This window comes from Fomitopsis serialis (assembly GCF_022376445.1).
Source record: "Fomitopsis serialis strain Sig1Antser10 chromosome Unknown B0H18scaffold_61, whole genome shotgun sequence".
In the NCBI taxonomy this organism is placed as follows: Eukaryota; Fungi; Basidiomycota; class Agaricomycetes; order Polyporales; family Fomitopsidaceae; genus Fomitopsis; species Fomitopsis serialis.
The window spans coordinates 153,790-180,751 of NW_025955021.1; the positions used below are offsets into that span (position 1 = coordinate 153,790).

Consider the following 26,962-nt stretch of genomic DNA (forward strand, 5'->3'; position numbering starts at 1 on the left):
AAGGTCCATTTGAAAGTGGCAACAGACGTCGGTATATCGCTCTCAAGCGACCACACTTGTAATATCCGGCATGGAGTGGACATGACACCCTGCCAGAAGGCTGCGCCGCTAGGGCTGTCCAGACACCCTGTCCACGACAAAATCAATTAAGCAGAACCATCAATGATCATACACACTACCAGCGGTGTTTATTAGTCTACAGGGGGTACGTACGGCTCCACAAGCATGTTGCTAAAGTCCTTCAGCTTCTGAGGTCCGCGTACCTCTTCCGTAAGCAGCGGCAGCTGCACGATGTGGAAGAATTCGTCGTATAGCTCGTGTGCCTCGTTCAGGTACTTCTGCTGCATGTTGTGCCGTACGCGGCAATGCTCGCAGTTCGAACCTGTGAAGGGTAGTGGAGTCAGATACGTAAACAGTGGGGGAGGTAGAGCGAGAACTCACTCTGCTTGGGGAAGAGAAGCTGGTTAACAACGATGTTGTGCGTGTCGATTTCATAAGCGGTGAGCTCCTGAACGAGCCGCTCGGTCTCGTAGAGCGAGAGGAACTCAGAGATGCACACGCAGACGAAGGTTGTCTTTTCCTACGTCCACATACCACAATCAGTCTATCACATCACAATCTGGCAAAGTCATCGACATACTGGGTCCTTGAACTGCGTGTTCACCTCTGTGATGACCGCACGCATGCTCTCGAGCTTAGCGAACATGTCTTCTGGCGCGTCCGCCTGGCCACCCATCAGGCTCGTCATCTACCACGTACCTGCTTCAGTACGCCACCCGTACCAAATAAGCAGTGGACGCGCACCTGGTTGATCATGGGCCCAATGCGTCCACTGAGCGCACTCAGCTTGCCAAGCGCCTTCTCGAGGACAGTTGGGAAGGAGAGGAAGCGAAGGGTGTGTCCTGTCGGGGCAGTGTCGAAGACGATGACGGAGTATTCCATCGACTTGACGTGCCTAACATGCATGTGCAGCTGAGTATTTGCGCGGAAGACCAACGTAGCAGCATTGGTGTATACGCACTTCATGATCTCCGCAAAGCTCATCGCTTCGTCCACACCCGGGATAGCGAACGCGAGGTCCTGCATCATGCTGCCCATCATCCCGTTCGAGTCCGCTGAATAGTAGGGTTCGGTGTGAGGATGTGCGCGACCCACACTCGCTGCAGAGGCACGCACACTGCTCGACCATCTCCTGGATCGCACTCGTCGGGTCGATCTCCATTGCGAAGAGGTTGTCGAACCCGTTCACTTTCGTCGCCTCCTTCGAGAACTTCTGGCCAAAAGCATCCGAGAGGTTGTGCGCAGGATCTGTGGACTATAAGACGCATGGTAAAGGATGTGTGTGCGTGTACATCCACGCGAGAACGTACGATGAGGAGGACAGATTCCCGGCATGTCGCTAGCTGGATCGCGAGCGAACACGACGTCGTTGTCTTTCCTATCGTACATTGAGGATTCCACAAGCGAAACGACTACTGTACGACCTACCGACACCACCCTTGCCACCTGAACGCCGCGGAGCACAATGAGCATACATACATCGCAGCACTAGAGAGTAAACGTGCCGCAGAAGATCCACTTCAGCGACCTCTGGTCCAAGACATTTTGTAGAGTCGGCTCCAGGATATCAGTCGCCATCCCTGTCTTCAATAAGATGCTCCGAGCTGCAATGGGACGGGTTTAGAAAGATACGTGGGCTGGAACAGTCAACGAGGTGTCTTATGAGGAAGGAGCGGGCGGTACGCGATCGACAGGCTCAGACAGGCTCAGACGCGTTGCGCGCCCTCGCGTTTTGGCTTGCGACCACGACCATCTCCGCGAACCTTCGACTGCCATCAAGGACCTTCTAGCGCGGTCTCGTATATTCTGCATGGCTCAGACATCCGCCGACTCGAAAGTCGGCTTCCAAGGTCGGGGCGAATCCGTCGGTCTGTGGCAGCTGCGTTCTGACTTAGGAGACAGCGCTTTTGCTCGCGAACGAGCAGCGCAATGCGTATGGGTTGCGGTACAATGACTATGGACGCTACAGGTATGTGAGCAACTCTGTATGTGCCCTTGTGGTGCTGAGAGAAGCCAGGAAACATTGCGGGAACCGGACCCATCGCTTGCGGTCGTCCATAAAGATGACCCATGGCAAAGGTCGCGAGTTCAAGAAGCTGCCTCCGCTCAAGCTCGACGCAATCAATGATGGACAGTGAGTCCAAATCGTAGAACCTTTGTATTGCTGCTCAAACCTGTTACAGCCTACAGCTACTCTTCTTCGAGGCGGAACGAGCCTGGGCTTACTCTCAAGAGCTCAACCTCCAGGCAAACCAAGCGACCACGAACCCGAAGGGCGCTGCCGTCAAGGGTCATGACGATAGCCCTTCTGCTCTGCGCCGACATGCAACATCTCGTCTACGGCGCGCTGTCCACTGGTCGACCCAACTGCTCTCGCATTGCCAGACGCTCTACTCTTCAGGTCGTCTCTCCTCAGACGACCTTGCACAGGCCACCGTGTACACCCTAATTATTAACGGACGGCTTTTACGACACCGCTACGAATTTGAGGACGCACTCGTCCAGATGAGTGTCGCTCGTAGCCTCCTGGACGAGCTAGCAAGCAAGGCGGCTACGAGCCGCGACCAGGCGCTCGCAACAGCCTTCGCAGACGAGATTGGCCCTGAAATCCGCCACTGTGCACACGAGATGCGTCGGCCCAACTCGTATGACGTCGACGCGATTGTGGCAGACGTTGCACCGAAGCATCGGAACCAGCTCGTGGAGGGTTGCGACAAGCTGTTGGCCAGCTTGGGCAGGGAGGCGGAGAGCGCAGGACATGGTAGGCAGAAACTGGAGACGTTGATGTGGGAGGACGAGCCGGTGCCGGTGAGGAACCCCGAGCTTGTGGGCGTCTTTTTGCGCGCACAGGAGGCGGAGAAACGGCTGAAGGAGGCGGGTAAGCTCGAACAGCAACGCACAGAGCAGGAGGCGGTAGAAGGGAGCAAAAAAAGGGGCCGGGCGGGAAAGGGCACTCGCTCAAAGCGTGGCGTTGCCGCATACGATGCCATTCTCTCCGCACTCAGCGATGCCGAGGAAGTAGCGCGTAAACTGGTCGAGGCTCAACAACTGACAGGGTCGACCTCAGCCGCTCCCGCTGCTGGCACGCGCGATATCGCCTTTGTGCACGCGTTCATCGTGTATCAACTACTATCCTACCGCATCCAGCGCGATCTGCTGCTCATCTCTACGCTCCTCCATCAGTCGCAGACACCCCACACGTCGAAAGTTAGCAGCACGTCGAAGCCTCGCAAGGAGCACGTCGACGCACGTCTTTACCCAGCGGTCGTCAAGCTTCTCGACACTGTCATTCAAAGTCTCGAGCAGATGCGCACCCTCACAATCGTGGATGAGAGCCCGGACTTGGCGTCGGCAGTGGAGGCACGACAAGAATTCTCGAAGGCTCGGAGATGCCGCTACCTCGCGCGGTCTTATGCTCCCCTCAAGAAATACGCAGAGGCGCTTACGCTCACGCAGCATGCGAGCATACACCTGCGGTCGGCACACTCTACCTTATCGATTCTGGCCGACAGCGATAGCGACCCGATTACGTTCTACCCACTGCTCGCAGAGGACGTAGATCAACTCGACGCGGAAGTGGCAGAGGACAGCACGGAGTACAAGCGCGATTGGTTCGCGTACAACGGCGGTTCCGTCGATGAAGAGGCCCGGAAGACGTACAAGAAGCCGTTATTCTTTGACATTGCACTGAACTACGCCAATCTCGACATGGACCGACTGCAGGAGCGTGCGGGTAAGGTAGTCGGGAAAGTGCCACAGGCTGCTGCAGCTCCGGTAATCGAGAAGAAGGTAACGGCCCGGGCTAAGGAGGAGATTGAGAGGGCGCCGACTCCAGAACCGTCCGCTCCGTCGGGAAGTGGTTTGACTAGTTTGCTCGGAGGCTGGTGGGGCAGGAAGTAATATGAATCACATCGGTGCAGTATAGAGTAGTATATTGTACAACAATCTGCTCAGAACGTCTGAATCAGAATCATTGCTTACAATAGTCCAGGAGCCCTCGCACATAGCCAGGAAGTCAGTCAATCTTGCCCATGCTAACGTTTGCTACGTCACTGTGTATACGTACGGCGACAGCATTCAACTTCGATAGAGGATAGAGTACTCAGCTAGATATGTAGCTACTGTCAGTCACCACAGCGTTCGTGGCCAGAAAGTTAAACAGAACAGCAATATTCAAGATATGTTCAACATCGACCGCTATACGCGTAACCACTACTGAATGAACTGCGCTCCGGTCGGTCATTCACGCGCATTATGGCAGGTGAGAGAAAACGTACCTCAGCAGCCTTGGACTCAGACACATCCGACTTGCCTCCCAGCTCGCTCGCTTCAGTGTCGCTGATGAGGCTCAGTGTCCGCCCTTCATCTTTGACGCGAGACCAAAAGTCGTTGTTACCGGGCTTGCCATCTAAGCATGCTTCATGCAGGGCTCGCAGAAACCTATGGACGGTTGAGCACCGCAAGCTTACGTAGATGACCATGAATACGCACGCGTTCCATGCATCGATCTCATCTTCCTCCAAACATACTTGCCTTAGCTCACGCATGCACTGAATCATCTCCTCCGCTCGTCTTGACGCGAAAGGACGCAAGACGATCTCCCGAATAACTGCACCGAGATCTTCCACGGCTTTCGTAACCACGTCGCCTCTGGCAATGTTTGCCTTGAAGTCTTCCAACGGATATGTCGAACCCACGATTCGTCCGTGTGCTTGTCCTCGATCAGGCTCTTCCGGAGCGGGCGTGGGTAAAGCACCCCTGTTCGTCGGTTTCTTATCAAGCAGAAGTTCCTCATCTTCCTCAGGCTCCGTCTCGCTCTCTGTTTCTGAGTCATCTGCTACCTTCTTTGCTTGTTGAGAAGATTGTGCGCGGAGGATTTGACTCTGGCTTTGACTGTGCTGGCTGGCAGCCCCGAGCTGTGTCGAAGACTTGGTGCGCCTGGCCGCCTTGTCAAGCAGAAGAGTGTCATCGTCTTCGTCGCGTGCGCGGACATGACCGTCCTTTCGTGTTCGAGCGACCTTCTTCGGCACTGTCATGACCTCAATGAGACCTTACGTAGGGGACAACGGCTGAAGAGGACGCTCACCTTCCCTAACCTTGAAGCGGTCCTTGCAGTCCTCAACGGCATCCAGCGATCGCTTGAGAACACGCTTCGGGGGTTCGAAATACTTTGTAAGTTCCGGATGCGGGGGTGGCAACGGGTTGGTGTTGAGATCGGTCACAACGGCTGCGTGGAACTGTGCTTGCTTCACACGATGTATGGCAGGGTTGTAGGAGAGGCGGGTGTCGAACCAAGCCATCCGTTTACTGGACACAAACCACGTGTCAGTTTCGCCTGAAAGACTTCGATAGTCGCATCGTACCCTTCCTCATTCTTCTCGCCAACTTCCATCAGGTCCATCGCATCGACGAAGTGCTCCATTGCTTCCATCTGTTCCTCCGTCGGTAGGTATGGGTGCGTGGTAATGGGTTCGCCCTTCTTTGACACGAGATGTTCGAGAGAGGGGAAAGGGAAGTTGCGCACATCGTCGGCGAAAGGCACCTGTGAGAGGCAGGTTGTTACCGACTCCAGCTGAACTGCCGCAGATCATACCTGTACAAACAACAAACAATCCACTCGCTCAAACATGATCGGGTGTAGCACACCCATCTTCGGCTCCGACCCATCCCTGTTGACCCACCGCGCGATCGCCATCGATCCCTTCTCAAACATCGCCTGAACGAGCGCACTCAGCGCGACCTGCTGGAGGGGATGCGCCGGGTCCGCCCAGACATATGTGACCTCGCTCATTGCATACTCTCTCCGGAAGTTCTTCGACTGAAAGAAGCCGCAGATGTCGATACCTTTGCGCGTCGCGAGCCGCGGGAATAGCCCGTCGGGACACGGGGCATACGACGAGCCATACCTGAAGCCGCGCACAAGCTCCTCTTCTCCACCTTCACCTTCTTCTCTCCACCGTCCTCGCCGTCTGTCTCGTCAGCGCCCGCATCTGAGCCTTCATCATCGGCCTTCCGTGCGGTGTCATTATCGATGTAGTACTCCGTGCGCACACGCAGCTGCGCGAAGACGGTTTTGTCTTCGTCGACCTGCATCGCGTCTTTGCCCTCCTGCTCGTCTTTGTTTTTCTCACGTCGCGCAAACTTCTTCCAGCTCTTGGGTCGCTGAACGGCGGTTGCTTTGCTCGTCTTGCAGAGTATCTCGACCGCCTCTTCCGGACGCGCGTCGACGTCGCCCAGGCGCAGTATCGTGCCCTGCATCACTGAGCGGGTCTCCTTCACGTCGGGTCGACTGATTTCGCGCAGGGCAAAGTCGCAGTTGCCGACGATACCGCGATGAAGGCTACTGACGAGGTTATGGTAGAACTCCTCGTTGGTCCGCTAAAAGCATGTTCACAAATGAGCTTGAATGGCGACAACAAGGTGAGCTTGCCTTGATGTGTGTCTTGTTCTCCTCGTGGAACGGGAGCTCTTCGTCGTCGAAGTCGATGCCGCTGCAAACTGCTCAGCCAAAGACATTGATGCCAGTGAGACTGACGTACATAACGGTCAGGCCAACGTTCAATGTGTTCATCTTCTCGACAGTCGCTTCCCAGTCCTCAAGCTCGATGGGATTCTCGGCGTCCGTCAGGAGAACGACCTTTCTCGTCCATGTCTTCTTCTTTTCTAGGTGTCTGTCCTGCGTCTCGACACCTACTATGAGAGCGTCGACGGCTATGCATGGCGTGCAAAACAAGGATCATCAAATGTGAGATGCAGTAGGCTAACGATGTCCGAGAGACTCACGGTCCCCATGAGTAGTTGACGGCTCCAGCGCCTGTAGTTTGGCAAGCGTGCTTGCACTTGGTGTTCCGATAGGGATGTATTGTTTGACATTCTCATAGCCGCCGCTTTCTTCGTTGATGATGTTATCTGTCTCTGGTTCCGACTCCATAAGTCATACGTCGCAAAGCTTGTGTCACTCTTACCTTCAGATCCAAACAATATCACTCCACATTGGTCCGTCTTCCTGCCATGATAGATCTAATCCTACAGTCAGGAAGTCCTGGCCGAACGATAGCCGTGTGCGGCGTACCATCTCCTGGATCTTGAGCATAACGAACTGCAGAGACCACTCCAGATTGGTCATCTCTACAATTTTTGACTCTCCGGGCTTCGTTCCGGCAACCTCGACCTGTCTCATCCTGCCCATGGTTGGCGCGACGTCGATGAGGAACATCGTCACCGTGTACTGTAGGGAAGAGGGTGAGTGAGAAGATCAACGAGCCGTATTCAATCACATACACCAGCACGCTCTGCAGGCATATTGTCTGTGTGTACCTTGAACAAACCGGGGACAAGCTATGGGCGCCGCGGCGAGAGACAGGCAGCGGTGGCGCGGATTCCGGAAGCGAACGCGTCGACTCGCGAGTCGCGCTCGCCGCTGAGCGCTGAATGTGGACGCGTCGAGTCACGTGCTCCAAAAGAAGCAGTGTCCGAAAAGGGAAAGAGAGGCGTGGCGGTGTCTTTGTAAGCGTTTGCCTTTGTCCTCGACCATTCACTTGACGCCGAGCCGGCTTCAAGCACTCGGGCTAGGTTCACGAGATCTGCACGACGCGACCGAGTCGCGACGACACGCGAAGCTATGGCCGCGCCAAACGTCGTCAATCCACAACTCACCAACGGCCAGCCCTACCTCAACGGCAACAGACAGGCCCCCCGTCCCCAGTTCACCCGAGAGCAAATACAAGGACTTGTCCGCGTATGTGGCCTTCACCGAGCAGCGCGTGCTGGCTGACCTCCGTTCCCTCCGCAGCGCGCACATCTTCTGAAAGAACAGGGCGCCACAGTCGAGACGTCCGCCGAGTACGCGAAGATCTACCACTTCCTACAGCAAATACAGCAACCGCAACCACAGAGTGAGTACTACTGTTTTCCTGCTACATTACCTCTTGCTATCCTGTTCTCGAGCGTACTCAACGGTCGCTTTCCCCCTAGACACGAACATTCCTGACCATAATCAACCCGGACTCAATGGACATGCGTCGACATCCGGCCTCACGAACGGCAACGCCTTGCCCAACGGCAATTCGCTCACGAATGGCACAGCGTCCGCCCAACCTTACCCTCAAGCCCCCAGCACCCCCGTCTCGTTCACGCCGGAGCAAATCGAGGCTCTACGAGCTCAAATACAGGCGTTCAAGATGCTCATGCGCAACAAGCCCGTCCCCGAGGCGATCCAGCAGGCGATGCGGCTACCCAACCAGGTCGTGCCGGACCTACAGAAACTTCTCCAGAGTGGAGGTGTCGACGCCCGAGTCATCGACAGCGCCGTCAAAGTCCACAAGAGCGCGACCCCCGGCGTGATGGACGCGACATTGACCGAGCCGATTGTAGAGGAGATCAAGGCGGAGGACATGGACCTTAGCGGAGCCGACGTGCCCAAGGGACCGTTCCTTGAGGACGACGTGAACTCGGGTATCTACCCGTATAACGCGTATCAACATCCCTTCGACCACCTCTTGCTCGACAGCGATGCTCCGCTTACGCAGTGGGCGACCCGTCTACAGCGGCTGCTGATCCCGACACTCATGCCGACAGGGCTCGACCCGCACCAAGTCATATCTGAGCGCAACAGGTACGTGGACGCGCGCATCGAGCAGCGGATCCGAGAGCTGGAGGAGCTCCCGGCAACTATGGGCGACGGTGGGATGGAGAGCGTCGCCGACGATATCATTCGCGAGGAGAAGGAGAACAGCGCGGGCGGCGACGAGCTCGCGCACCTGGCGCACCCGAGCCCGAACGCACAGGGCAAGCTGCGCGCGCTGATCGAGCTAAAGGGTCTGCGAGTGCTCGACAAGCAGCGACAGATGCGGGCACTGGTGGCGGAGCGGCTCACGCACGGGTCGATGCTGCCGCTGAACCGGGCAGACTTCCGGCGGACGCGTAAGCCGACGATCCGGGATGCACGCATGACGGAGCAGCTGGAGCGGAAGCAGCGCGTTGACCGGGAGCGGCGGGCGAAGCAGAAGCACGTCGAACAGCTGTCGGTGATCTGCGCACACGGGCGGGAAGTGGTCGCGGCGAGCCGCTCGGCGCAGGACCGCATCGTACGGCTAGGCAAGGCTGTGCTGTCTTTGCACTCACACACCGAGAAGGAGGAGCAGAAGCGCATTGAGCGGATCAGCAAGGAGCGTCTTAAGGCGCTGAAGGCCGACGATGAGGAGGCGTACATGAAGCTTATTGACACGGCGAAGGATACGCGCATCACGCACCTTCTGCGGCAAACGGATACCTACCTGGACTCGCTGACGCAGGCTGTGATGGAGCAGCAGGAGGATGTGCCCCTCCCAGATGTCGGCTCGTCGATGTATGAGGACGACCCGACTAGCGAGGCTACTTTCGGTGCGCAGAAGTTTGACAACGAGGGTGAAGACAAGGGCAAGCTTGATTACTATGCCGTCGCGCATAGACTCAAGGAGAGGATCACGAAACAGCCGGCCATGCTGATCGGTGGAACGCTTAAGGATTATCAGCTGAAGGGTCTCCAGTGGATGGTCAGTCTATACAACAACAAGCTCAATGGCATCCTCGCAGACGAGATGGTTCGTTCTTCCTACTTCCCCTCTTTTCTTGCGCTAATATATGTGCAGGGTCTCGGCAAGACGATCCAAACGATCTCACTCATCACCTATTTGATTGAAACCAAGAAGCAGCGGGGCCCTTACTTGGTCATCGTGCCCCTATCCACCATGACGAACTGGTCCGGTGAGTTCGCAAAGTGGGCGCCCAACGTCAAGATGATTTCGTACAAAGGGAACCCTACTCAGCGGAAGGCCCTCCAGGGCGACCTTCGTACGGGTAACTTCCAAGTCCTGCTTACGACGTACGAGTATATCATCAAGGATCGTGTGCACCTAGCCCGTATGCGTTGGGTACACATGATCATTGACGAGGGTCACCGTATGAAGAATACCCAGAGCAAGCTCGCACAGACGCTCACGCAGTACTACCACTCCCGCTACCGGCTCATCCTCACCGGTACCCCCCTCCAGAACAACCTCCCCGAGCTGTGGGCTCTGCTTAACTTCGTCCTCCCGAAGATCTTCAACTCGGTCAAGTCATTTGACGAGTGGTTCAACACGCCGTTCGCCAACTCTGGCACTGGTGACAAGATCGAGCTGAACGAAGAAGAGGCGCTACTCATCATTCGGCGACTGCATAAGGTGCTTCGGCCTTTCTTGCTGAGGCGTCTCAAGAAGGACGTGGAGAGCGAATTGCCCGACAAGGTCGAGAAAGTGATCAAGATCCGCATGAGCGCGCTGCAGTCGCAGTTGTACAAGCAGATGAAGAAGTACAAGATGATCGCTGACGGCAAGGATACGAAGGGGTGAGTATCCTTTTCGCTTCGTATTGAGGAGTCTGTATCTCATCATCTTGTAGCAAAAACGGGGGTGTCAAGGGTCTCAGCAATGAGCTCATGCAGTTGCGAAAGATCTGCCAGCATCCCTTCCTCTTCGAGAGCGTCGAGGACAGGGTCAACCCTTCTGGTATTATCAACGAGACTCTGATTCGCTCGTCCGGCAAGATCGAGCTCCTTTCGCGCATCTTGCCTAAGTTCTTCGCTACCGACCACAGAGTGGGTTCATCTGTCACAATCATTCCTATACCAGCTAACGTTACTTGCATTAGGTCCTCATCTTCTTCCAGATGACGAAAGTCATGGATATCATGGAGGACTTCCTCAAGTACATGGGTTGGAAGTACCTCCGTCTCGATGGTGGGACGAAGACAGAGGACCGTGCGGGGCACGTCGCACAATTCAACGCACCCAATTCGGACATCAGGGTGTTCATCTTGTCGACACGAGCCGGTGGTCTTGGTCTCAATCTGCAGACTGCAGACACGGTTATCATGCAAGTGCTTTCCGGTGTGTTCATCTGTAGGTATTGCCTACTGACATGCTCCGTTTCAATAGCTTCGACAGTGATTGGAATCCTCATGCCGATCTTCAGGCACAGGATCGTGCACATCGTATAGGTCAAACGAAGGTTGTCCGGATCCTGCGTTTCATTACTGAGAAGAGTGTGGAGGAAGCGATGTTCGCGCGTGCTCGGTACAAGCTCGACATCGACGACAAGGTCATTCAAGCCGGTCGCTTCGATAACAAGTCCACTCAGGAGGAGCAAGAGGAGTTCCTCGTACGTACTACATTTGTCTTTTGAGTGCTCCCACACACGCTGACCTGTTGCCACCAGCGTTCCATTCTAGAAGCCGATCAGGAGGAAGAGAACGAGGAAGCCGGAGACATGAACGACGATGAGATCAACGAGATCATCTCTCGTTCAGAGGATGAGGATCGCATCTTCCGCGAGATTGACATTCAGCGCGACCGCGAGGCGCTGGAGAACTGGAGGGCCGCGGGCAAGCGGGGCAAACCACCACAGCCGCTGATGCAGCTGGACGAGCTGCCGGATTGCTACAAGTCGGACGAGCCATTCGACAACAAGGATGAGATCGACGAGGTGGAGGGCCGTGGCCACCGGCGGAGAAACATCGTCAACTACACAGATGGGCTCAGCGATGATCAGTGGGCGATGGTAAGTTTCGACGGTGTATCAGTTATGTGCTGTACTGACGGCCCGGGATGTAGGCTCTGGAGGATGGTGAGGACTTGCAAGAGCTTGCAGACCGCACGCGCGAGAGGAAGGCGAGTCGTGCTGCGACCAAAAACATTCGAGACTTGGATGTGGGCAGTCCTGCGATGGACGACACGCCGCGCGTGCGGAAAGGTCGGAAGGGCAAGGGCAAGGCCGACGGTGACGTGACCCCTGCCAGCAACAAACGGAAGCGTGGGGCGAAAGCGATGTCCGTCACACCGTCTATCCAGGATGATGAAGAGGAGGAGCGTGATACGGTGAGTGTATTCTCGTTCATTATTTCTTGACGCAGCAAAGCCTGATCCTCGCAATAGAAACGTCGTAAGACCAAAGTGCCTGATGTACCGCCTGCTGTGCGGGACAAGATGAAGAAGGCATTTAACGAGATCTACAAAGCCGTGCTCAACTGCGAGGATAGCGAACACCGGAGACGTTGCGAGCTGTTCCGAGAAGTGCCTGATAGACGGGTTCGTAACTCGTCTAGTCTGCATACGAATCGAGTACTGAGGTTTTGTTTCAGGAATATCCTGACTACTACCAGCTCATCAAGCAGCCGATCGCCCTGTCGACCCTGCGTAAACGGTTGCAGAGCAACTACTACAAGACCGTCACCCACTTCCGAGAAGACTGGAAGCTCATGTTCAACAACGCCCGAACGTACAACCAGGAAGGCTCATGGGTATACGTCGACGCGGAAGAAATGGAGAAGGTCTTCAACGCACAGTACGACCGGCTCATCCTCGGCTCGGGACTGCCGGGTGCGCCTCCAGCGGCGAATGGATCATCGAGTGCGTACGAATCAGCTCTAACTCCTATGGATGAGGATGAGCGATTACCACCTAAGGGGAAGAGCACGAGGAAGCAGGTCCTCAGTGACGACGAGTACCTCACCAATCCAAGCGACGATGAGTGAGGGTCACGGTCAGGATGTTCTGCAGTTTGTTGATTACACTTATTCCTCTACACCTTGTCTGTATTCTTAGTGTATCGTTATGTAGTCGTGCTTTCGGTCGAGTTGCCTCTGTTGGTTATGCAAGTGGGATCCAGAGATTACTGTATTAATGCATGCACCGGCAGTTCGGAGACTGCTGTGTTGATGAACGCGTGGTGAACGTCATCTGGGCCGCCTTACATCCACAGCCGGAGCATAGGAATCATCGGCAAGGACATCCTTATCTTGTGTCGATGCGTTCGGTAGAGACTTTGCCTCGCCATGACAAGTGGCGGTAGTGAATGCGGAATCTAGAGCGCACGCGACAGGTGACCAGAGGACTGGGGTTGACGGAAGTCTGGCTGCAGCAGGTGCTTTACGTGACACGGAGGTCGTCGCGGCTCCCAGCATGTAACATCGCTTGCCCTGGCTTTTCATGACCGCTCACGACTCATGGATGGAGGAACGACGACGGCCATAACGGAGACGGCAAACACGAGCTGCTCAGACACGCAGTGCGGGGTAGAAGCCAAGCTGGGTATGTCCCGTCCCAGCGTCCTCAGCAGTGATCGCACGCCGCTCGACGCACGGGTTCCTGACCTTCGCCTCCCCACGTTGCAGCTCTTACGCCCGGACGCCCACATAATGCTGACAGGCGGTCGAACGAGAGCCTGCTGCCAGCGCAAGACGGCCACCCCGCAGCACACACTCCTCCCCCGGCCCCGACCGCACGGCCGTCCGAGCGCAGCGCCAGCCCGAAGATGCGCCGCCAAATGACCATCGAGCTCCCCACGAACGAGCCGTTCGAGGTGCTCTACGACCGCAAATTTCCGTCGAGGAACACTCCCCATCCCCAAAGCCGTGCATCGTCCCCGGCAACGCCCTCCACCTCATCGACGACGACCCTTCGCCTCGCTCTCAGACACCTTCGTCCGTCATCATCATCGCCGACGGCACAGAAATCCACGTCGACGGCAGTCGCAGTCCAGCCGCCGACCACAGCGGGGGTGACGCAGGCGAGAGCGGTGAAAGAAGTTCATCGGAGCCACCACCCGGTGCACGCCACAGCCGCGCGTACGCTTCCGCTCGAGGGTGCGCATCACCTCTGGCGTGCACCGACATCGACACAGCGGGACGCCTGCCCCGCAGGGCCAGCGCCGACTCTCCTCGGGCACGCCTTCCTCGGGGTCGTCCCCGTCGTCGTCGATCTCTGCGCCACTGCGGTACCAGGCGGACGAGAACGCAACGTGGGGCCCGCTCGGTCGGAGGCTGAGTGCGTTTGCTGCGGCGGGGCGAAGAAAGAGCGTACAGGCGTCACCGCAGGATGCAGAGGAAGGGAATGGGGATGGCCCCGGGGCGCATGCGAGACCGAACGAGAGGACGGCATTGTTGAGGTCGTCGCGGCATGGAGGGTACGTGGACCCTTACGACACACATCTGAGCGAAGGCGACGAGGATGACCTGGAGGATGAGTTGGGGGCCGCTGAGCTCAGTCGGCAGAAGGAGTTGGTCTTCGGCCCTTGGCCAGAAAGGCTACTCAATCTTCAAGTGAGTGCTAGTCATCCATCATAACCCTTCGATTTTCTCATTGACTTCCCAGTGGTGGTGGTGGCACCTCGAGCCCATTGTCTGTTGTACATACTGTTCCGAAGACTCCGATTACGACGAATGACTTATACCCTATACCCTCGTATGTATCCCGCTCTCTTCACACACTTGTGTAATAGTCTATTTGGACACGCAGTTTCTATACGCTACCTATACGTACACTAGCCGCTGTACATCACGCCGTGGGCTGTTGAATCCCTACTCTAAACCAAGCTCCCTCGCCAACGCGCCATCCAACACTTTAGTGCGCCTCCTCCTTTGCCGCCGGTGCACCGGCCTTGACCATCGTCGGCGGAAGAGTCGTGATGGACGGAAGGAGCCCTGCGGCGGTCTTACGCGCGTTCTGGATGAGGAGCTGGTCCATGATGACGATGGCCGCCATCGCCTCCACGATCGGGACGGCACGCGGGACGACGCACGGGTCGTGGCGGCCCCGCGCGGCGAGCGTACCTGGGGTACCATCGTACTGGGCAGTCTGTTGCGCCTGGGAAATGGTCGCGGGCGACTTGAAGCCAATCCTGAAGTAGATGTCCTCCCCGTTCGTGATCCCGCCCTGGATACCCCCGCTCCAGTTCGTGCTCGTGCCCATGCTCCCATCGGGTCTGACCACGAAAGCATCGTTGTGCCTGCTGCCGGGGATCTCGGTCCCGCGGAAGCCGGAGCCGATCTCGAACGCCTTCGTCGCGGGGATAGAGAGCATCGCGTGCGCGAGCTTCGCCTCGAACTTATCGAAGACGGGCTCGCCCAGCCCGGAGGGCACCCCGCGCACCACGCAGGTGACCGTCCCGCCGATGGAGTCGCTCGCCTCCTTCGCGCGGAGGATGCGCTGTGCGGTGAGTGTGAGTATGCGGGGACGCGTGAGTGGAAGGGAACGGGCGCACCTGGACCATACGTTCGGCGGTCTCGGGGTGCGGGCACCGCGTCGCGTGCCCGTCGACCTGCTCGCGGGAGACGGTCTTGAGGAGCTCGACGAACTCGGGGCTGAGCGCCTCCTCGACGGTGTCATCGTCATCGCTCGACGCCTGCGAGGGCGGGCCGACCGAGGACGGCATGTGTACCTTACCGACGGAAGAGACGAAGGCGACGATCTCGATGCCGTAGACGATCTTCAGGTACTTCTCGGCGATCGCGCCCGCTGCGACTCGGCCTGCGGAGGTGTGTCAGAGGAAAGGAGGGGCAGGGTGGATGATGCGCACCGATCGTCTCGCGTGCACTGCTACGGCCGCCACCGCTGCTGGCTTTTACGCCATATTTCTCGAGGTAGGTCCAGTCGGCGTGACTGGGTCGCGGGTAGAGGTCGGTCTGGAGGACACTACATATTACTAGACAGAAGGATCATATGCGACGCTGTTGCTTACCTCCGAGTAGTCATGCGGTCGTTGGTCTTCGTTGCGTACAAGCAGACCGATGGGCGTACCCAGAGTGATGCCATGTTCGATACCAGACTGGAGGTGGACTTGGTCCTTCTCGTCACGCTAACGAACCTTGTGTGAACTGGCCACGGGAACATCGCAACACACCGCACTCACAGGAGTAGTGAGGTTGCTCTGGCCAGGCCTTCGCCGGCTCAGCTGTACCTGGACATCTTGGGCAACAAGCGGCAAGCCCTGCAGTCACAAGCGATGGTCGGCACGTCTGTATCCATCGCAGACAGCTGAACGATGGGCAAACGTACGGGCGGGCAGCCGTCGATGATTGCACCGACGGACGCACAGTGGGACTCGCCGTAGGTCGTAACGCGGAAGAGGGTACCAAACGTCGACATGGTGTTACGCTACGTAGCAGGGCTGATGGGAGCTGTTTTTATGGCTGGGAAACGACGAGTACGGGCGGGTATAGGCGGGGCGAGGTGAGTTCACAGGCGAGTTCCCGGGAGGGAGGGCGTACTTGTATTTTACTCGGTGTCCTATCGGGGTGGAGTCTGATAGATTGGGGGTGAGGCCCGCGGCAGCTCTCTCTTTGACTAGAGTGCCTGGTGTGTCTCCGGTCTCCGGTGGATCTGGGAAAAGGATAGACGACCTGTGAATACGGCCGCAGAAGACATGCGCGCCTGAGAACCCACCGAGACCGGGGCGCGGGGGGCGCTCTGCAAGATGAGCGGTGTTGATATGCTCCTGCGAGCTGAGTGGCCGAGATGGCTCGGTTGAAGCAAGGAACGAGTTGAGTCTGGAGGAGAACATCATGGCGGCCTGAGCAAACTTGAGGACACCGGGTCAGTGACTCAAGTAGATTAGATTAGATCGCAGCCCTCTCGATCATGGTACACGTTTGTTTTGATCACTCTCAACGCTCTCCGCAAACCACAATGTCGGACTCTTCATCCCCCATGTCGTCGGGAAGCTCTACACCACTGAGACCCGCCACGCCCGCTTCAATTCAACACCTAAAGTCTCTCCTACGTCTCCCAATCCGTGTGGCCATCGACGACGGTCGAATCTTCATGGGGACGTTCGTGGGGACGGACAAGCAACTCAACATTCTCCTCGTCAGCACAGAAGAGTTCCGTATCGGAGCCGATGCTGTGGATGGCAATCCGAATGGTCGATTCGTCGGGCAGGTCATGATACCTTGGAGGCTCGTCCGCAAGGTCGAGGCTCCCCGGGGAAGAGACGACGCGCCATTGCCCACGAACGACGTATTCGCTGGGAGCTCTCCGGGTAGCGATGACGACTTGTATGCATGAGATGCAAGCATTTCGCGTTCAGCGCTGCCTATGTCAGTGAGCCTTACTATCATCCCACTACGTTATCCTGCTCAATCGTGCCTCTCAAGACACGCTCAGTACTTGCAGATGTCTGTCAGGACACCCTTCGCAAAACCTTTACGTCGAGAACGTATCAGCGCTGATCGCGCAAAGAAACGTGCAACGGATCGCCCAGCAGTGTCTTCGACGAAGCGCAGGAGTGTCATTCACCCAGACGCGCATATGTCACTCGCCGCCTGTGTCCTCCGTACGGGGCCGGGTATGTTCGTTACGTTGGAGTCTGTCTGCAGGACTCCATGGGGCTACTCCGTTCTGGAATCATCCCAGCGTTCGGCGGTAAGTGTGAATGCCAATATCGATGGTGCTTTCATTGACAGGCTTATCAGGAGCTTGCAGGAGGCTGTGGTACTTGACGCGCGCAGGTCGTCAGCGAAGGGTGCTAGTGCAGTTCGTAGAGAAAATCACAAATGTGGACGATAATCAGGCTGATGCGCATACGTGATCGGCTGCCATGATTCCTTGCGGGTCAATACTGGACAGGCGTGCAATGGTGCAGTCAGTGACATCGCTCACAACCCGTCGCCGTACGTTCCATTTCAAGACAATAGTATCGTATACATCAAGGAAGTCGTTACTGTTCTTCCAGATCATGAGTCCAACTTCCACTTGTTGTCCTTGATCAACCTCTCCCGCTCGAGCAAGTACTTGCCTGGTGGACTTGAGTTAGTTCTGCTCTATTCAGGAAACAGACATGCGAATACCTTCTTTGTACTTCTGCGAATGGTCGGAGGCCTTGTAGTAGTACCACCCTACACGTTCCTTGCAGCCGACGCAGAAGACGTCTGCAACGGTGTGGACTCCTGTCCTAGAACACTGTCAGCTTTCGGAGCGATCTATGTTCCGCGTACGCTCACAGAAGGGGTCGGTCTTCTTTCTTCCCCATAGACACATTGACGGCTGAATGAATCAAGCTGACTGCCTTCAGCAACCAGCTATGTCCGTGCATCTCTATACGTACTAGCCTCTGCCCTCTCTCCCCGAGAACGACTTGCTGATCAGCTCGTCCTGAAGAGCCTACATGGTTTCTATGAGTTTGGCGTCGTTGATACTGACTAACTGTGGATCACGAACGAGAACAGCGGCGCACTTGGCGCAAGAGAAACTGGCACGGTCGTGGTAGACATCGACGACTGTGCTGGTATCCTTTGAATCCGTCATGGAGGGGTCGTCAAGTCAGTCGAAACAGTAGGAGAAGAGTATCATAGTACAGGAGATGATATCTTCTGATCGATGCTCGGGGTAAGTCGCAGTCCACGCTTCGAGATAACAGCCTGGAGCAAGCTGACTACTGCAGCTTGAGCTTGATTAATGAAGCTTTGAAGCTTGAGGCAAGTGGCGGATGAGCTGAGGCATCGCAATGCAGCCACCAGATCCATCGGGACATACAATCCTCGATCGCTTTCTTACACCGGGCGCTTGCTGACCGACTAGCCCATCCCGTACTCCGAGCTCAGCACGAACTAGTGAATAACTTCCTGTCTACAGGCTGCAGCCTCTTGTCGTTCTTTCAATCAGAGTTCTCTCTCAGCTCCTTGAAATTAGGCTAGTGTCATGGACGTCTCACCAGAAGACATCGCCGAAGAGATCCGCATCGCTCTCCCAGGGACCGAAGAAATTGTCGTCCAGTATGTCTCGGGCTACCTGCTCGACCTTGACGACGCTGCCGAGGACGAAGATGTCCTGCAAGTCACGCGCAACATCCTTGAGTCCGCCGCGCCCTCGTCCTCGCGGAAGGGTCAGGACGTGCAGCTGGAGAAGGTCATGTCTGCGCTCGGGCGGATGCTCGCGGAGCCACTAAGCAAGAGGGAGGAGAAGAAGAGCGTGGGCCAGGGCACACGTCTTGTGAGGCTAGATAAAGTGATGGATATGAGCAAAGTGGGGGTTATGAGCAGTACGATCCAGTTCACGGAGGGTGTAGATCTGGAGAGTATAAACAAGGGAAAGTGAGTGCTTTTGCAGATTCTGGGGAGGCTGTGTCTGATTAATCTCTAGAGCATCGCGCGTTGATGTGAAGAAACTGGAGAAGCAGGAAGCGAAGCTGAAGGTATGTGTAGTCGCCTCTGTCGAAGCCTGTAACGATTGTCAATATATGATTAGGCCAAGATAGAGAAGCGCTCCAAGAGGACGTTGTACGAAGGCTCGAAGTTGCTGGACCAGCACAAGAAGCAGGTATGTCTTTCGTATCTATGTCGCCGTTGCAACCGACCACTGAGTGACCTCACAGCAATCGTACGAGGAAATGTTCATGAAGATCAATCCTCTCGATGCTGTCAACTCAAAGAACAAGTCCAAGGACATCCACCTCCCCAACATCGACGTCAACTTCGGCTCAAATCGCATCCTGTAAGTCCTCCTAGCCGCCCACCTGCTAAATCACCAACAAAAGGATATCCACAGCTCCGGTGCATCTCTTACGCTTGCCTACGGCCGTCGGTACGGTCTCATTGGTCGGAACGGTGTCGGCAAGTCCACGCTCCTCCGGCACATCGCCATGCGAGAGGTGCCCATTCCACCACACATCACCATCCTCTTCGTCGAGCAAGAGATTGTCGGCGACGATACGACCGCGCTTGATTCCGTGCTGCAGGCGGACGTCTGGCGGGACATCCTCCTACGCGAGGAGACGGAACTCAACCAGAAACTGCAGGAGCTCGAGGGCGAGGGCGACGACAAGCGATTTGAGGACGCGAGGGAGGAGGCGCAGACGAGGCTCGCGGAGGTGCATGCGCGGCTCGCGGATATGGAGGCGGAGAGTGGGCCGGCGAGGGCAGCGGCGCTGCTGGCGGGGTTGGGCTTTAGTGAGGCGGATCAGAGCAGACCGACGAAGGCGTTTAGTGGTGGGTGGAGGATGCGGTTGGCGTTGGCGAGAGCTCTGTTCGTGAAGCCGGCTTTGTTGCTGCTTGATGAGCCGTCGAATCATAGTAAGTCCGGAGTTGTGGTTTGCACCGAAGAGATCCTCAGGACATCCTTCTTTCTTAGTCGATCTCAATGCCCTTGCATGGCTCGAAGATTATCTTCAAACATGGCCGGGAACCTTGCTCGTCGTGTATGTCTTTCGTGCACTTCTTAGCGATACATTCTAACTGATCTTCCACCAGCTCTCACGATCGTGCATTCCTGTGAGTCCACCGTCACATTATAGACGGTATTTCACTGACGTCATCTCAGAGACGCTGTCGCTACTGATATCGTCCATATGCACTCAGGACGGCTTGACTATTACAAAGGGTAGGCTCTAGTTTCCTCGTGTCCGTCGTAGTTTGCTCATCTCGCTTGCTCGTAGCAACTTCACACAGTTCTACTCCACCAAGTCCGAGCGCGACCGAAACCTCCGCAAAGAATACGAGGCCCAGATGGATTACCGCAAGCATCTACAGGCGTTCATTGACCGGTGGCGATACAACGCAAACCGAGCAGCACAGGCGCAGTCCAAGATCAAGATCCTCGAGAAGGTACGCTCAGCCACTTTACTCACCGTGCAATCGCGCTCACCTCGTGTTAACTCATAGCTGCCTGAACTACATCCACCAGAAGTCGAGGAGACGGAGACGTTCAAGTTCCCTGACGCGGAGAAGATCTCCCCGCCGGTGCTCCAGCTGAATGAGGCCTCGTTCGGGTACACGTTGGATAAGATCCTCTTGAAGAACATCAACATTGATGTTGGCCTTGACTCTCGGATTGCAGTCGTGGGTCCGAACGGTGCTGGAAAGTCGACGCTGTGAGATGCTGTCAATTGTTTGTGAGAGGACGCAACTGATGTGATTACATAGCATCAAGCTGCTGACGGGAGAACTGAAGCCATTATCTGGGCATGTCAGCCAGAATGGTCGGTTGAGGATGTGCGTAGACACCTCAATTGATATATGTCCGCTGTTGATGCCCCAACCCTTGCAGAGGCTACTTCGCGCAGCACCACGTAGACACCCTGACTGCTACTATGAACCCTGTGCAGTTCCTCGCATCCAAGTTTCCGGGCAAAACGGAACAAGAGTATCGCTCGCATTTGGGCAATTTCCAGATCAGCGGCATGACTGGGTGCGTGTTTCTTTGTAGTACTACGTCGGAGTGGACACTTAGTTTGATGCGATGATACAGACTGCAGTTGATAGGAACGCTGAGTGGAGGTCAAAAAAGCAGAGTGGCGTTCGCGGTCTTGTCGCTCCAGCGACCACACGTACTGCTCCTTGATGAGCCTACTAACCACTTGGATATTGAGGTCAGTGTGACGAATCATTCCATGAATGCATGCTCGCTTTCTCATGCTGAACATATACCTCTAGGGTTTGGACGCCTTGATGCAAGCGTTGACAGCGTGGAACGGCGGCGTCATCCTGATATCGCACGACGAACGCTTCATCACGACAGTCGCAAAGGAGGTAAGTAAGGTCTTAATGACTGACAGGAAGCGTTGTTGATGGAGAGATTCTTCAAATAGCTATGGGTGTGCGCAGATGCTACGGTGACCAAGTTCAAGGGCGACGTACAAGCGTACAAGGTATGGCTTCTCCTGACTGCCTGCTGTCATTCCTATTGACGATGCTTTGCAGAGCCTCATTGTGAGCAATATCAAGGCTCGACCTTGAGCGCATATATGTCACATCCCCTGTGTATCGCATGCGAGTGTACAATGTGGCCCTCTGCATTTCACTTGCAGAGCTTGAGCGGATGAACTAATCAGATATGCACTTCCTGACCTCAGGCTACTCTCAGCGAGCGCCATAAAGTATCTGAATGTGAGCCCCAACATTTTCTGCGTCGTCAAACTGTAAGCATGGCGAACGTGCTCGCTATGCTCTAATGTCAAGATGGGCGCGACTGAGAAGGGTGATGCCGTGCTAATACATATCACTAAGGCCAAGGGTGAGTCCCACCTATCCCTGCGTTCGTGTCCTTCCGTCGTGTGAAGCGGGCCTGTGTTCTCTTAGGCTGAGTGTCAGTTTGTGATGAGTCGCGGCCGTCGAACAGGTGGGCACACACGGGCGCTTACGTAGGGCGTCACATTTGGCACGGGCAGTGCACGGGCCTCTCACTGTCAGGATGGCCGTCAGTTAGGGCCACCGCCGCTGTAATGGAGGTGTCTCTGGTATGGGTTTCTCGATCTCTGCTGACATCTATGCCACCTCCTGAACGTCTGGATCGAGCCAAGGTACTGATCATCGGGTCTCGACACATCTCATGTTGTTCTGCTCAACGCCGTTACGCAGCATAGACACGCAAAATATCGAGGACAGAGAAGCTTGTCAGTCCGAATCCACTCGAGCGGTGCACCATCATACCGGTATGTATATACATGCCACGTCCCGCGGTTCCATTGGTACCGCCAGACAATGGGGATGCTCCCTAGTATAGCAGAAGCACAGCTGATTGCGCTCTTCATGCAGAGCGTGGCCTACGGCGTTCATGTGGTCACATTCTCTATTTGCATATATACTTGGTTCCGACGTTCAAGCAGCTCCCGCACAACGGCCTCGAGGATCTGGTTGTCTGTCGCCATTGCCTTCTTCATCATTGACACTTGCGATGTCTCCTTCATCTTGTACCACAACCTCATGGCGTTCGTCCTCCCTGCCACAGCGTCCTCCGGCGCAAACGTTGTATTCGATGATACGTCGAACTGGGTCAACCTGATGCGCGTACGTAGTGCATTTGGTCCATGTATTGCATGTGACTGATACAATGTTCACTCTAGAGTGTCTGGAAATATATCAACGCTTCCCTCTCAGACGCAGCCTTGGTGAGGGCGATTTTGGAATATATATCTACGTGTATTCACTCTTGTGTATCTAGATTTATCGGTGCTGGATGGTGTATGCCAATTCAAGCCATCGGGCGATAGTCGGAATAGTCCCTCTAGTTCTCTGGCTCGCATGCATAGCCTTCGCGGTCATGGTTGTGTACATCCTGGGCACTGTGGATGTGCATACCACTATACCCGAGATCCCACAATTGCAACCCTATTTATATTCGTTCTATGCGACGACAGTTGTACTGAATCTCCTCACGACCGGTGCGTTGTCTTCCAGGTCCCTGGCGTATCTCAAATGCATCTCTGACGCTGTAGCATTGTCGGTCGCAGGTTTCATCATCATCAGACTCTGGAAGATTCATAAGCGCACTTCTGCGTTCTTCGCACAGAGCTGGCGCGTTCGAAATCGACTCAGCTTAGCGGATGTCATTTTGATTATGGTCGAATCCGCTCTCCTGTACACCACGACCGTCGTCTTCAGCGTCGTCTTGGACCTTGCAAGGACGAATGTGTACTATGGTGTCATTGACCTTGTGAGTACTCTATTTTTGAAGGTGGTTGTACCTGAGCTTTTGACACTGGTTTGTAATTTGTAGAGCATTGAAGTCGCCGGTATCTCTTTCGACATGATCATCATCCGTATCTGGACAGCGGTATCGACGGAGCAGACGCAGGCGTTCGCAGCGAATTCGCCAAACTTATTGAAGTTCAAAACGGAATCAGGGGACCAGGCCGCCTCTGTTCACTCCGGATCAGAGGATCTAGCCGCGATCGAGCTTGTGGTTTCCCATTTCGAAGTGGTCGAGCAGCAAGGAGGTGACGAATACCCTGTCTGATGTTTGACTTCGTTTGGTGACCATCGACTCCCGTGCCGTCCCTGATTTCTTCTTATGTATAACGGGTCTATGGTGAGAGTCAGTAGTAACCAACGTATGCCATTTTACAACCCTTACAAGTAATCACAAGGCGAGTCCCTTCTCTATCGCCGGCACGCATTACATAGTACCCCACAGCTCCTGACTGTTGGAGAACTTCCATTTTCAGGAGCCGAGGTAATTGTTCTCTGGTGTCCGCTCGATATGTTCTCAAGCTTGTACCCAGTAGAACACTACAACCAAAAATTAGACCTGCCAGCTTCATTGTGAACCGTGAATGGAACTTAGTCAGACTCTTCGATCACAAGGGCACTGAACATCTGAACGTCGTCTGTGCCTCCATCATCACTTAGTATCGAGAGACAGATAATGCCCTTATGCAGATGGTCTTGAATTATGTCAGAGCAGCCAAAGTCATACGACAAACAACTCCACAGCCTTCGATGTCACCAAAGTACGGTTCAGAGAAAACAAAGCTGTCGTCTCTGCTATCCTATTAACTTCCAATACGTAGCCTCAGGCCACCCCGTCAATATACGCTATGCCCAATGACAGATCTACGTTCGTCGACGTGTGATCAGCATGGGCATCTGCACACCCTTATCAAGTTCATTCCGAACTATAGGACGTTGCACCACAGTAGATCGGATGATCAGGTCCTCTCGGGGCACGGCGAGCTTGAAGTCAAACGCCCGAAACAGGATGAAGATGAGCGCCTTGATCCTATAGGCGAGAGGCAATGAGAACGATATGTACTGACGGAAAAGACACATACTCCAGGACGGCGAAGCGATACCCAATGCATGACCGCGGCCCGCCGATGAATGTCATCATGTCGCTCCAGACACCGGGAATGCCTTGCACTGCTGGTGGCAATGCATCCCAACGCTCTGGCCTGAATGCACGAATATCATCGTTGGTATCAGGGCGAATGAATCGAGCCAAGTTCACGTACCTGAATTCCAGTGCGTCCTCACCCCATAGAAATTTCGCCCTGTTTAAGGCAAGAATAGGGACATCGATAGTCGTGCCCTTGGGGATGCTGCAATTCACGTCAAGATCAAAAGTAAAAAAGCTAGCACATAAAGCGGTGCTCCGCGTACTGACTGTATGTGGTCACACAATTTGCCTTCAGTATTGACGAATGGATCGTTGAGAGGTATGACATCATCTTTCGTCGCAACACGTAGAGTGGAAGGTACCGGCGCGTGCAACCGCAACGACTCCCGGACAACAACGTCAAGGTATCGCAAGGCTTGAAGCTGATCCATGGTGGGCCAATCGTGCGGAACTGCCTGTAACTCCTCGACGAGTTTCTGCTCGACGCGAGGCGCTTGCGTCAGTGCGTAGATTGTCCACATTGCGGCGTTACTCGTGGTCTCGTAGCCAGCCGTTAAGAAGCTAGCCAGGAGCTTATAATGTCAAGCACATGGAACGGTCAGCAAATTGACTGACCTTGGTATTTCTATAGCTGCATTCAGTACATCATTGGTGCAACGAAAAACTCTGACTTACGCGCCAAGACTTCATCATTGGAAAGCCTCTGTTTCGCAGGGATATCCGCGGCTATATTGGCTTTGAGAAGCAACGTCAGTATGTCCCGGTCTGCGATGGCGTCCAGATTTCCACCGATCTTTCCATCTCGAGTGACCGGATGGATGCTCGCCATACGCTCCGTGATCAGCTGCATGCCAACGCGGTAGAACGTTGCCTTCGCGCGGGCTATACGCCGCGTCCTCTCTGTCGGCTGGGGTATCGTAAGTTAACCGGCAAGCTGATTGTTGACGTGACTCACAGATAGCGAAGAGGAGGGATCATGTACTTCAGCAAGGTGAAGATGTGAGGCTTCCCAGTTGGAGGTCCAAAGATGGCCTGAAATGCAGCGGAGAGCTCGCTCGTCTCTTCGCCAGGGCGTAAAATGTTGAGTTCTTGATTGAACGCTACAGTTCGTGAAGTTGTCAAGATACATCTTGAGATCACAAGCGACCAAGCTTATAGCAATACCTGCGGATCCCATTACGTCCAGCGTCATTTTGGCAAGTCCACCGAAGATGTCAATGCGGACGGACTCCCCATGAGTGGCAATCTCGGCTACCCATACATCGCGCAACTTCGCATACGCTCTTCAGCGATATGTACTACACGTCTGAAGAAGCACTCACCAGCTCTGATTTCTCTATGAAAAGTTGTGTGAAGCCCCTGAGTTGAGGCGTGCCGAATGCGGAATTCTGCCCACGACCTGTCAATACGACACTGGGCGAGGCCTGCGATTCGACATACCAACACTCGCCGCTTCAAACGCCAAAGTGGATCACTCTACGACTAAGTTAGGCAGCTTATGCAGTACTTACTTGTCTGCGGTGAGCTTCGCCTGAACAAGAGGTGAGTACGGGGAGTCCTTGCGCAAAGATATCACCCACAGACCTTCTGCGACAATTAATCCTGAAGGGTTTGACTTGGTGAGTTGACGTCTTCAGGGCGTTCATGAAGCATTACCTTCTCCGATGACTTCTGAAATTCTAAATCTTGCTAGTTCCGGTTTATGATAGTCAGCGACGTGGCTCAAGATATGGGTCAGCGCCTTGACATCCATAGTGCATAGACATTCTGTCTGTGATCACGAGTGAAGATAATGAGCAGCAATCGCGGGGCCATGCAATTGAATAATTGAACCAACGTTCAGCCAACCATTGTATTTGAAGGCGCGTCCATACTGAGCTGCCCATACTTCTTGCATTCGAGCGTTCCCAACGTGGTATATTTGCAAAAGATTACCATAGATCCAACTAGCACTGCGCGGACCAGGTAAGAAAGTCAGTGTTGCACCGGTTTGGGACTTGCGAGCAGTGCGCCATAAGGTCCGCAAGAGCCAGCACACAGCGAGTGCCATGATGAACCAGAATGTCATCGCATACAGTCATCAACGGCTCCTTGGGACACCACCGGTCCTTGGGACACGTGGCTCTGGGTCACTCCCCGTAAGGAATGTCAGCAGCAAAAAAATCATCGTTAAATAGCTGGATGTCTTGCGGATCCAACGTGCACCTTAATTCGCTTGTAAGTGTCTGCGGAACCGCGCTGTAAATCGAGGAAGCTAGAAAACGGCCACATCGAACATTTTGTGACCGCATTTGGAAGATCGTGCTTACATAATCCTCATACTTCAACATCTTGCAACGAAACTCGAACAAAACAGTAATACAATGGTCTGTATGAGGCCTATAAATCAAGCATACATCTTCCTAAAGGTCTCTGATACAAAGTGACTACCTGAGATGACGAGTACATGCATATTTTCAGGTGCTTCTCCGAACATGTTTCGAGAAAGTACCCTAATTAGGC

General features: G+C 55.0%; 11 protein-coding genes across 11 annotated transcripts; 6 read left to right on the forward strand and 5 right to left on the reverse strand.

Annotated features, from left to right (window-relative positions):
• Positions 1 to 191: 191 nt before the first annotated feature.
• B0H18DRAFT_1086171 (arsenical pump-driving ATPase) lies at positions 192 to 1,638 on the reverse strand (the record flags this gene model as incomplete). Its single annotated transcript, XM_048032002.1, has 9 exons — positions 192 to 382; positions 442 to 580; positions 641 to 748; positions 805 to 955; positions 1,022 to 1,115; positions 1,177 to 1,315; positions 1,371 to 1,438; positions 1,489 to 1,506; positions 1,566 to 1,638. The coding sequence occupies 9 exons, from the start codon at positions 1,636 to 1,638 to the stop codon at positions 192 to 194; spliced, it is 981 nt and encodes a 326-aa protein (XP_047890736.1).
• A 151-nt stretch (positions 1,639 to 1,789) lies between these two features.
• Positions 1,790 to 3,960, forward strand: B0H18DRAFT_936095 (uncharacterized protein; the record flags this gene model as incomplete). Its single annotated transcript, XM_048041798.1, has 5 exons — positions 1,790 to 1,910; positions 1,963 to 2,029; positions 2,078 to 2,194; positions 2,244 to 2,938; positions 2,978 to 3,960. Exons 1-5 carry the CDS (start codon positions 1,871 to 1,873, stop codon positions 3,958 to 3,960), a joined length of 1,902 nt encoding a protein of 633 aa, XP_047890737.1. The 5' UTR covers positions 1,790 to 1,870.
• Positions 3,961 to 4,075: 115 nt separating this feature from the next.
• Positions 4,076 to 7,438, reverse strand: B0H18DRAFT_1095715 (ku80-like protein; the record flags this gene model as incomplete). Its single annotated transcript, XM_048032427.1, has 13 exons — positions 7,342 to 7,438; positions 7,133 to 7,288; positions 7,026 to 7,080; positions 6,844 to 6,975; positions 6,600 to 6,771; positions 6,491 to 6,551; positions 6,018 to 6,438; positions 5,654 to 5,997; positions 5,424 to 5,602; positions 5,147 to 5,367; positions 4,552 to 5,089; positions 4,338 to 4,500; positions 4,076 to 4,141 (listed from the first exon to the last, which is right to left on the reverse strand). The coding sequence occupies exons 1-13, from the start codon at positions 7,360 to 7,362 to the stop codon at positions 4,076 to 4,078; spliced, it is 2,529 nt and encodes an 842-aa protein (XP_047890738.1). The 5' UTR covers positions 7,363 to 7,438.
• A 243-nt stretch (positions 7,439 to 7,681) lies between these two features.
• On the forward strand, positions 7,682 to 12,609 carry B0H18DRAFT_880296 (SNF2 family N-terminal domain-containing protein; the record flags this gene model as incomplete). Its single annotated transcript, XM_048040755.1, has 11 exons — positions 7,682 to 7,798; positions 7,853 to 7,955; positions 8,035 to 9,641; positions 9,690 to 10,426; positions 10,480 to 10,675; positions 10,729 to 10,970; positions 11,015 to 11,237; positions 11,295 to 11,636; positions 11,690 to 11,953; positions 12,011 to 12,163; positions 12,217 to 12,609. 11 exons carry the CDS (start codon positions 7,682 to 7,684, stop codon positions 12,607 to 12,609), a joined length of 4,377 nt encoding a protein of 1,458 aa, XP_047890739.1.
• A 237-nt stretch (positions 12,610 to 12,846) lies between these two features.
• Positions 12,847 to 14,451, forward strand: B0H18DRAFT_567086 (uncharacterized protein). The gene is made up of 3 exons (XM_048038626.1): positions 12,847 to 13,165; positions 13,249 to 14,175; positions 14,228 to 14,451. Exons 1-2 carry the CDS (start codon positions 13,081 to 13,083, stop codon positions 14,085 to 14,087), a joined length of 924 nt encoding a protein of 307 aa, XP_047890740.1. The 5' UTR covers positions 12,847 to 13,080; the 3' UTR covers positions 14,088 to 14,175; positions 14,228 to 14,451.
• A 25-nt stretch (positions 14,452 to 14,476) lies between these two features.
• On the reverse strand, positions 14,477 to 16,000 carry B0H18DRAFT_880329 (chorismate synthase; the record flags this gene model as incomplete). Its single annotated transcript, XM_048040759.1, has 6 exons — positions 14,477 to 15,061; positions 15,117 to 15,382; positions 15,432 to 15,537; positions 15,594 to 15,710; positions 15,765 to 15,842; positions 15,911 to 16,000. 6 exons carry the CDS (start codon positions 15,998 to 16,000, stop codon positions 14,477 to 14,479), a joined length of 1,242 nt encoding a protein of 413 aa, XP_047890741.1.
• A 606-nt stretch (positions 16,001 to 16,606) lies between these two features.
• Positions 16,607 to 16,828, forward strand: B0H18DRAFT_861604 (uncharacterized protein; the record flags this gene model as incomplete). Its single annotated transcript, XM_048039723.1, has 1 exon — positions 16,607 to 16,828. A coding segment is annotated over one exon (222 nt), but the record flags the coding sequence as incomplete, so codon positions are not given.
• A 758-nt stretch (positions 16,829 to 17,586) lies between these two features.
• B0H18DRAFT_880295 (yippee zinc-binding/DNA-binding /Mis18, centromere assembly-domain-containing protein) lies at positions 17,587 to 18,157 on the reverse strand (the record flags this gene model as incomplete). The annotated part of the gene is made up of 5 exons (XM_048040754.1): positions 17,587 to 17,648; positions 17,701 to 17,804; positions 17,854 to 17,910; positions 17,958 to 18,013; positions 18,071 to 18,157. The coding sequence occupies 5 exons, from the start codon at positions 18,155 to 18,157 to the stop codon at positions 17,587 to 17,589; spliced, it is 366 nt and encodes a 121-aa protein (XP_047890743.1).
• A 393-nt stretch (positions 18,158 to 18,550) lies between these two features.
• On the forward strand, positions 18,551 to 21,582 carry B0H18DRAFT_880305 (P-loop containing nucleoside triphosphate hydrolase protein; the record flags this gene model as incomplete). The annotated part of the gene is made up of 16 exons (XM_048040757.1): positions 18,551 to 18,942; positions 18,992 to 19,043; positions 19,097 to 19,168; positions 19,224 to 19,342; positions 19,397 to 19,920; positions 19,979 to 20,045; positions 20,098 to 20,118; positions 20,168 to 20,227; positions 20,283 to 20,451; positions 20,509 to 20,717; positions 20,770 to 20,838; positions 20,894 to 21,034; positions 21,095 to 21,215; positions 21,280 to 21,375; positions 21,435 to 21,494; positions 21,547 to 21,582. 16 exons carry the CDS (start codon positions 18,551 to 18,553, stop codon positions 21,580 to 21,582), a joined length of 2,208 nt encoding a protein of 735 aa, XP_047890744.1.
• Positions 21,583 to 22,332: 750 nt separating this feature from the next.
• Positions 22,333 to 23,581, forward strand: B0H18DRAFT_880272 (uncharacterized protein; the record flags this gene model as incomplete). Its single annotated transcript, XM_048040752.1, has 4 exons — positions 22,333 to 22,632; positions 22,787 to 23,006; positions 23,076 to 23,278; positions 23,342 to 23,581. 4 exons carry the CDS (start codon positions 22,333 to 22,335, stop codon positions 23,579 to 23,581), a joined length of 963 nt encoding a protein of 320 aa, XP_047890745.1.
• Positions 23,582 to 24,177: 596 nt separating this feature from the next.
• B0H18DRAFT_1086178 (cytochrome P450) lies at positions 24,178 to 26,510 on the reverse strand (the record flags this gene model as incomplete). Its single annotated transcript, XM_048032003.1, has 12 exons — positions 24,178 to 24,343; positions 24,396 to 24,515; positions 24,576 to 24,662; positions 24,728 to 25,021; positions 25,132 to 25,356; positions 25,416 to 25,560; positions 25,625 to 25,730; positions 25,783 to 25,848; positions 25,972 to 25,991; positions 26,045 to 26,062; positions 26,117 to 26,227; positions 26,294 to 26,510. The coding sequence occupies 12 exons, from the start codon at positions 26,508 to 26,510 to the stop codon at positions 24,178 to 24,180; spliced, it is 1,575 nt and encodes a 524-aa protein (XP_047890746.1).
• Between the last annotated feature and the right edge of the window lie 452 nt (positions 26,511 to 26,962).

Bases quoted from the DNA above. Each gene is read 5' to 3' on its own strand.
- B0H18DRAFT_567086 (XM_048038626.1), top strand. From the start codon at position 13,081: ATGGATGGAGGAACGACGACGGCCATAACGGAGACGGCAAACACGAGC. The intron at 13,166-13,248 runs GTATGTCCCGTC...CCCACGTTGCAG, and splicing joins CGGGGTAGAAGCCAAGCTGG to CTCTTACGCCCGGACGCCCA.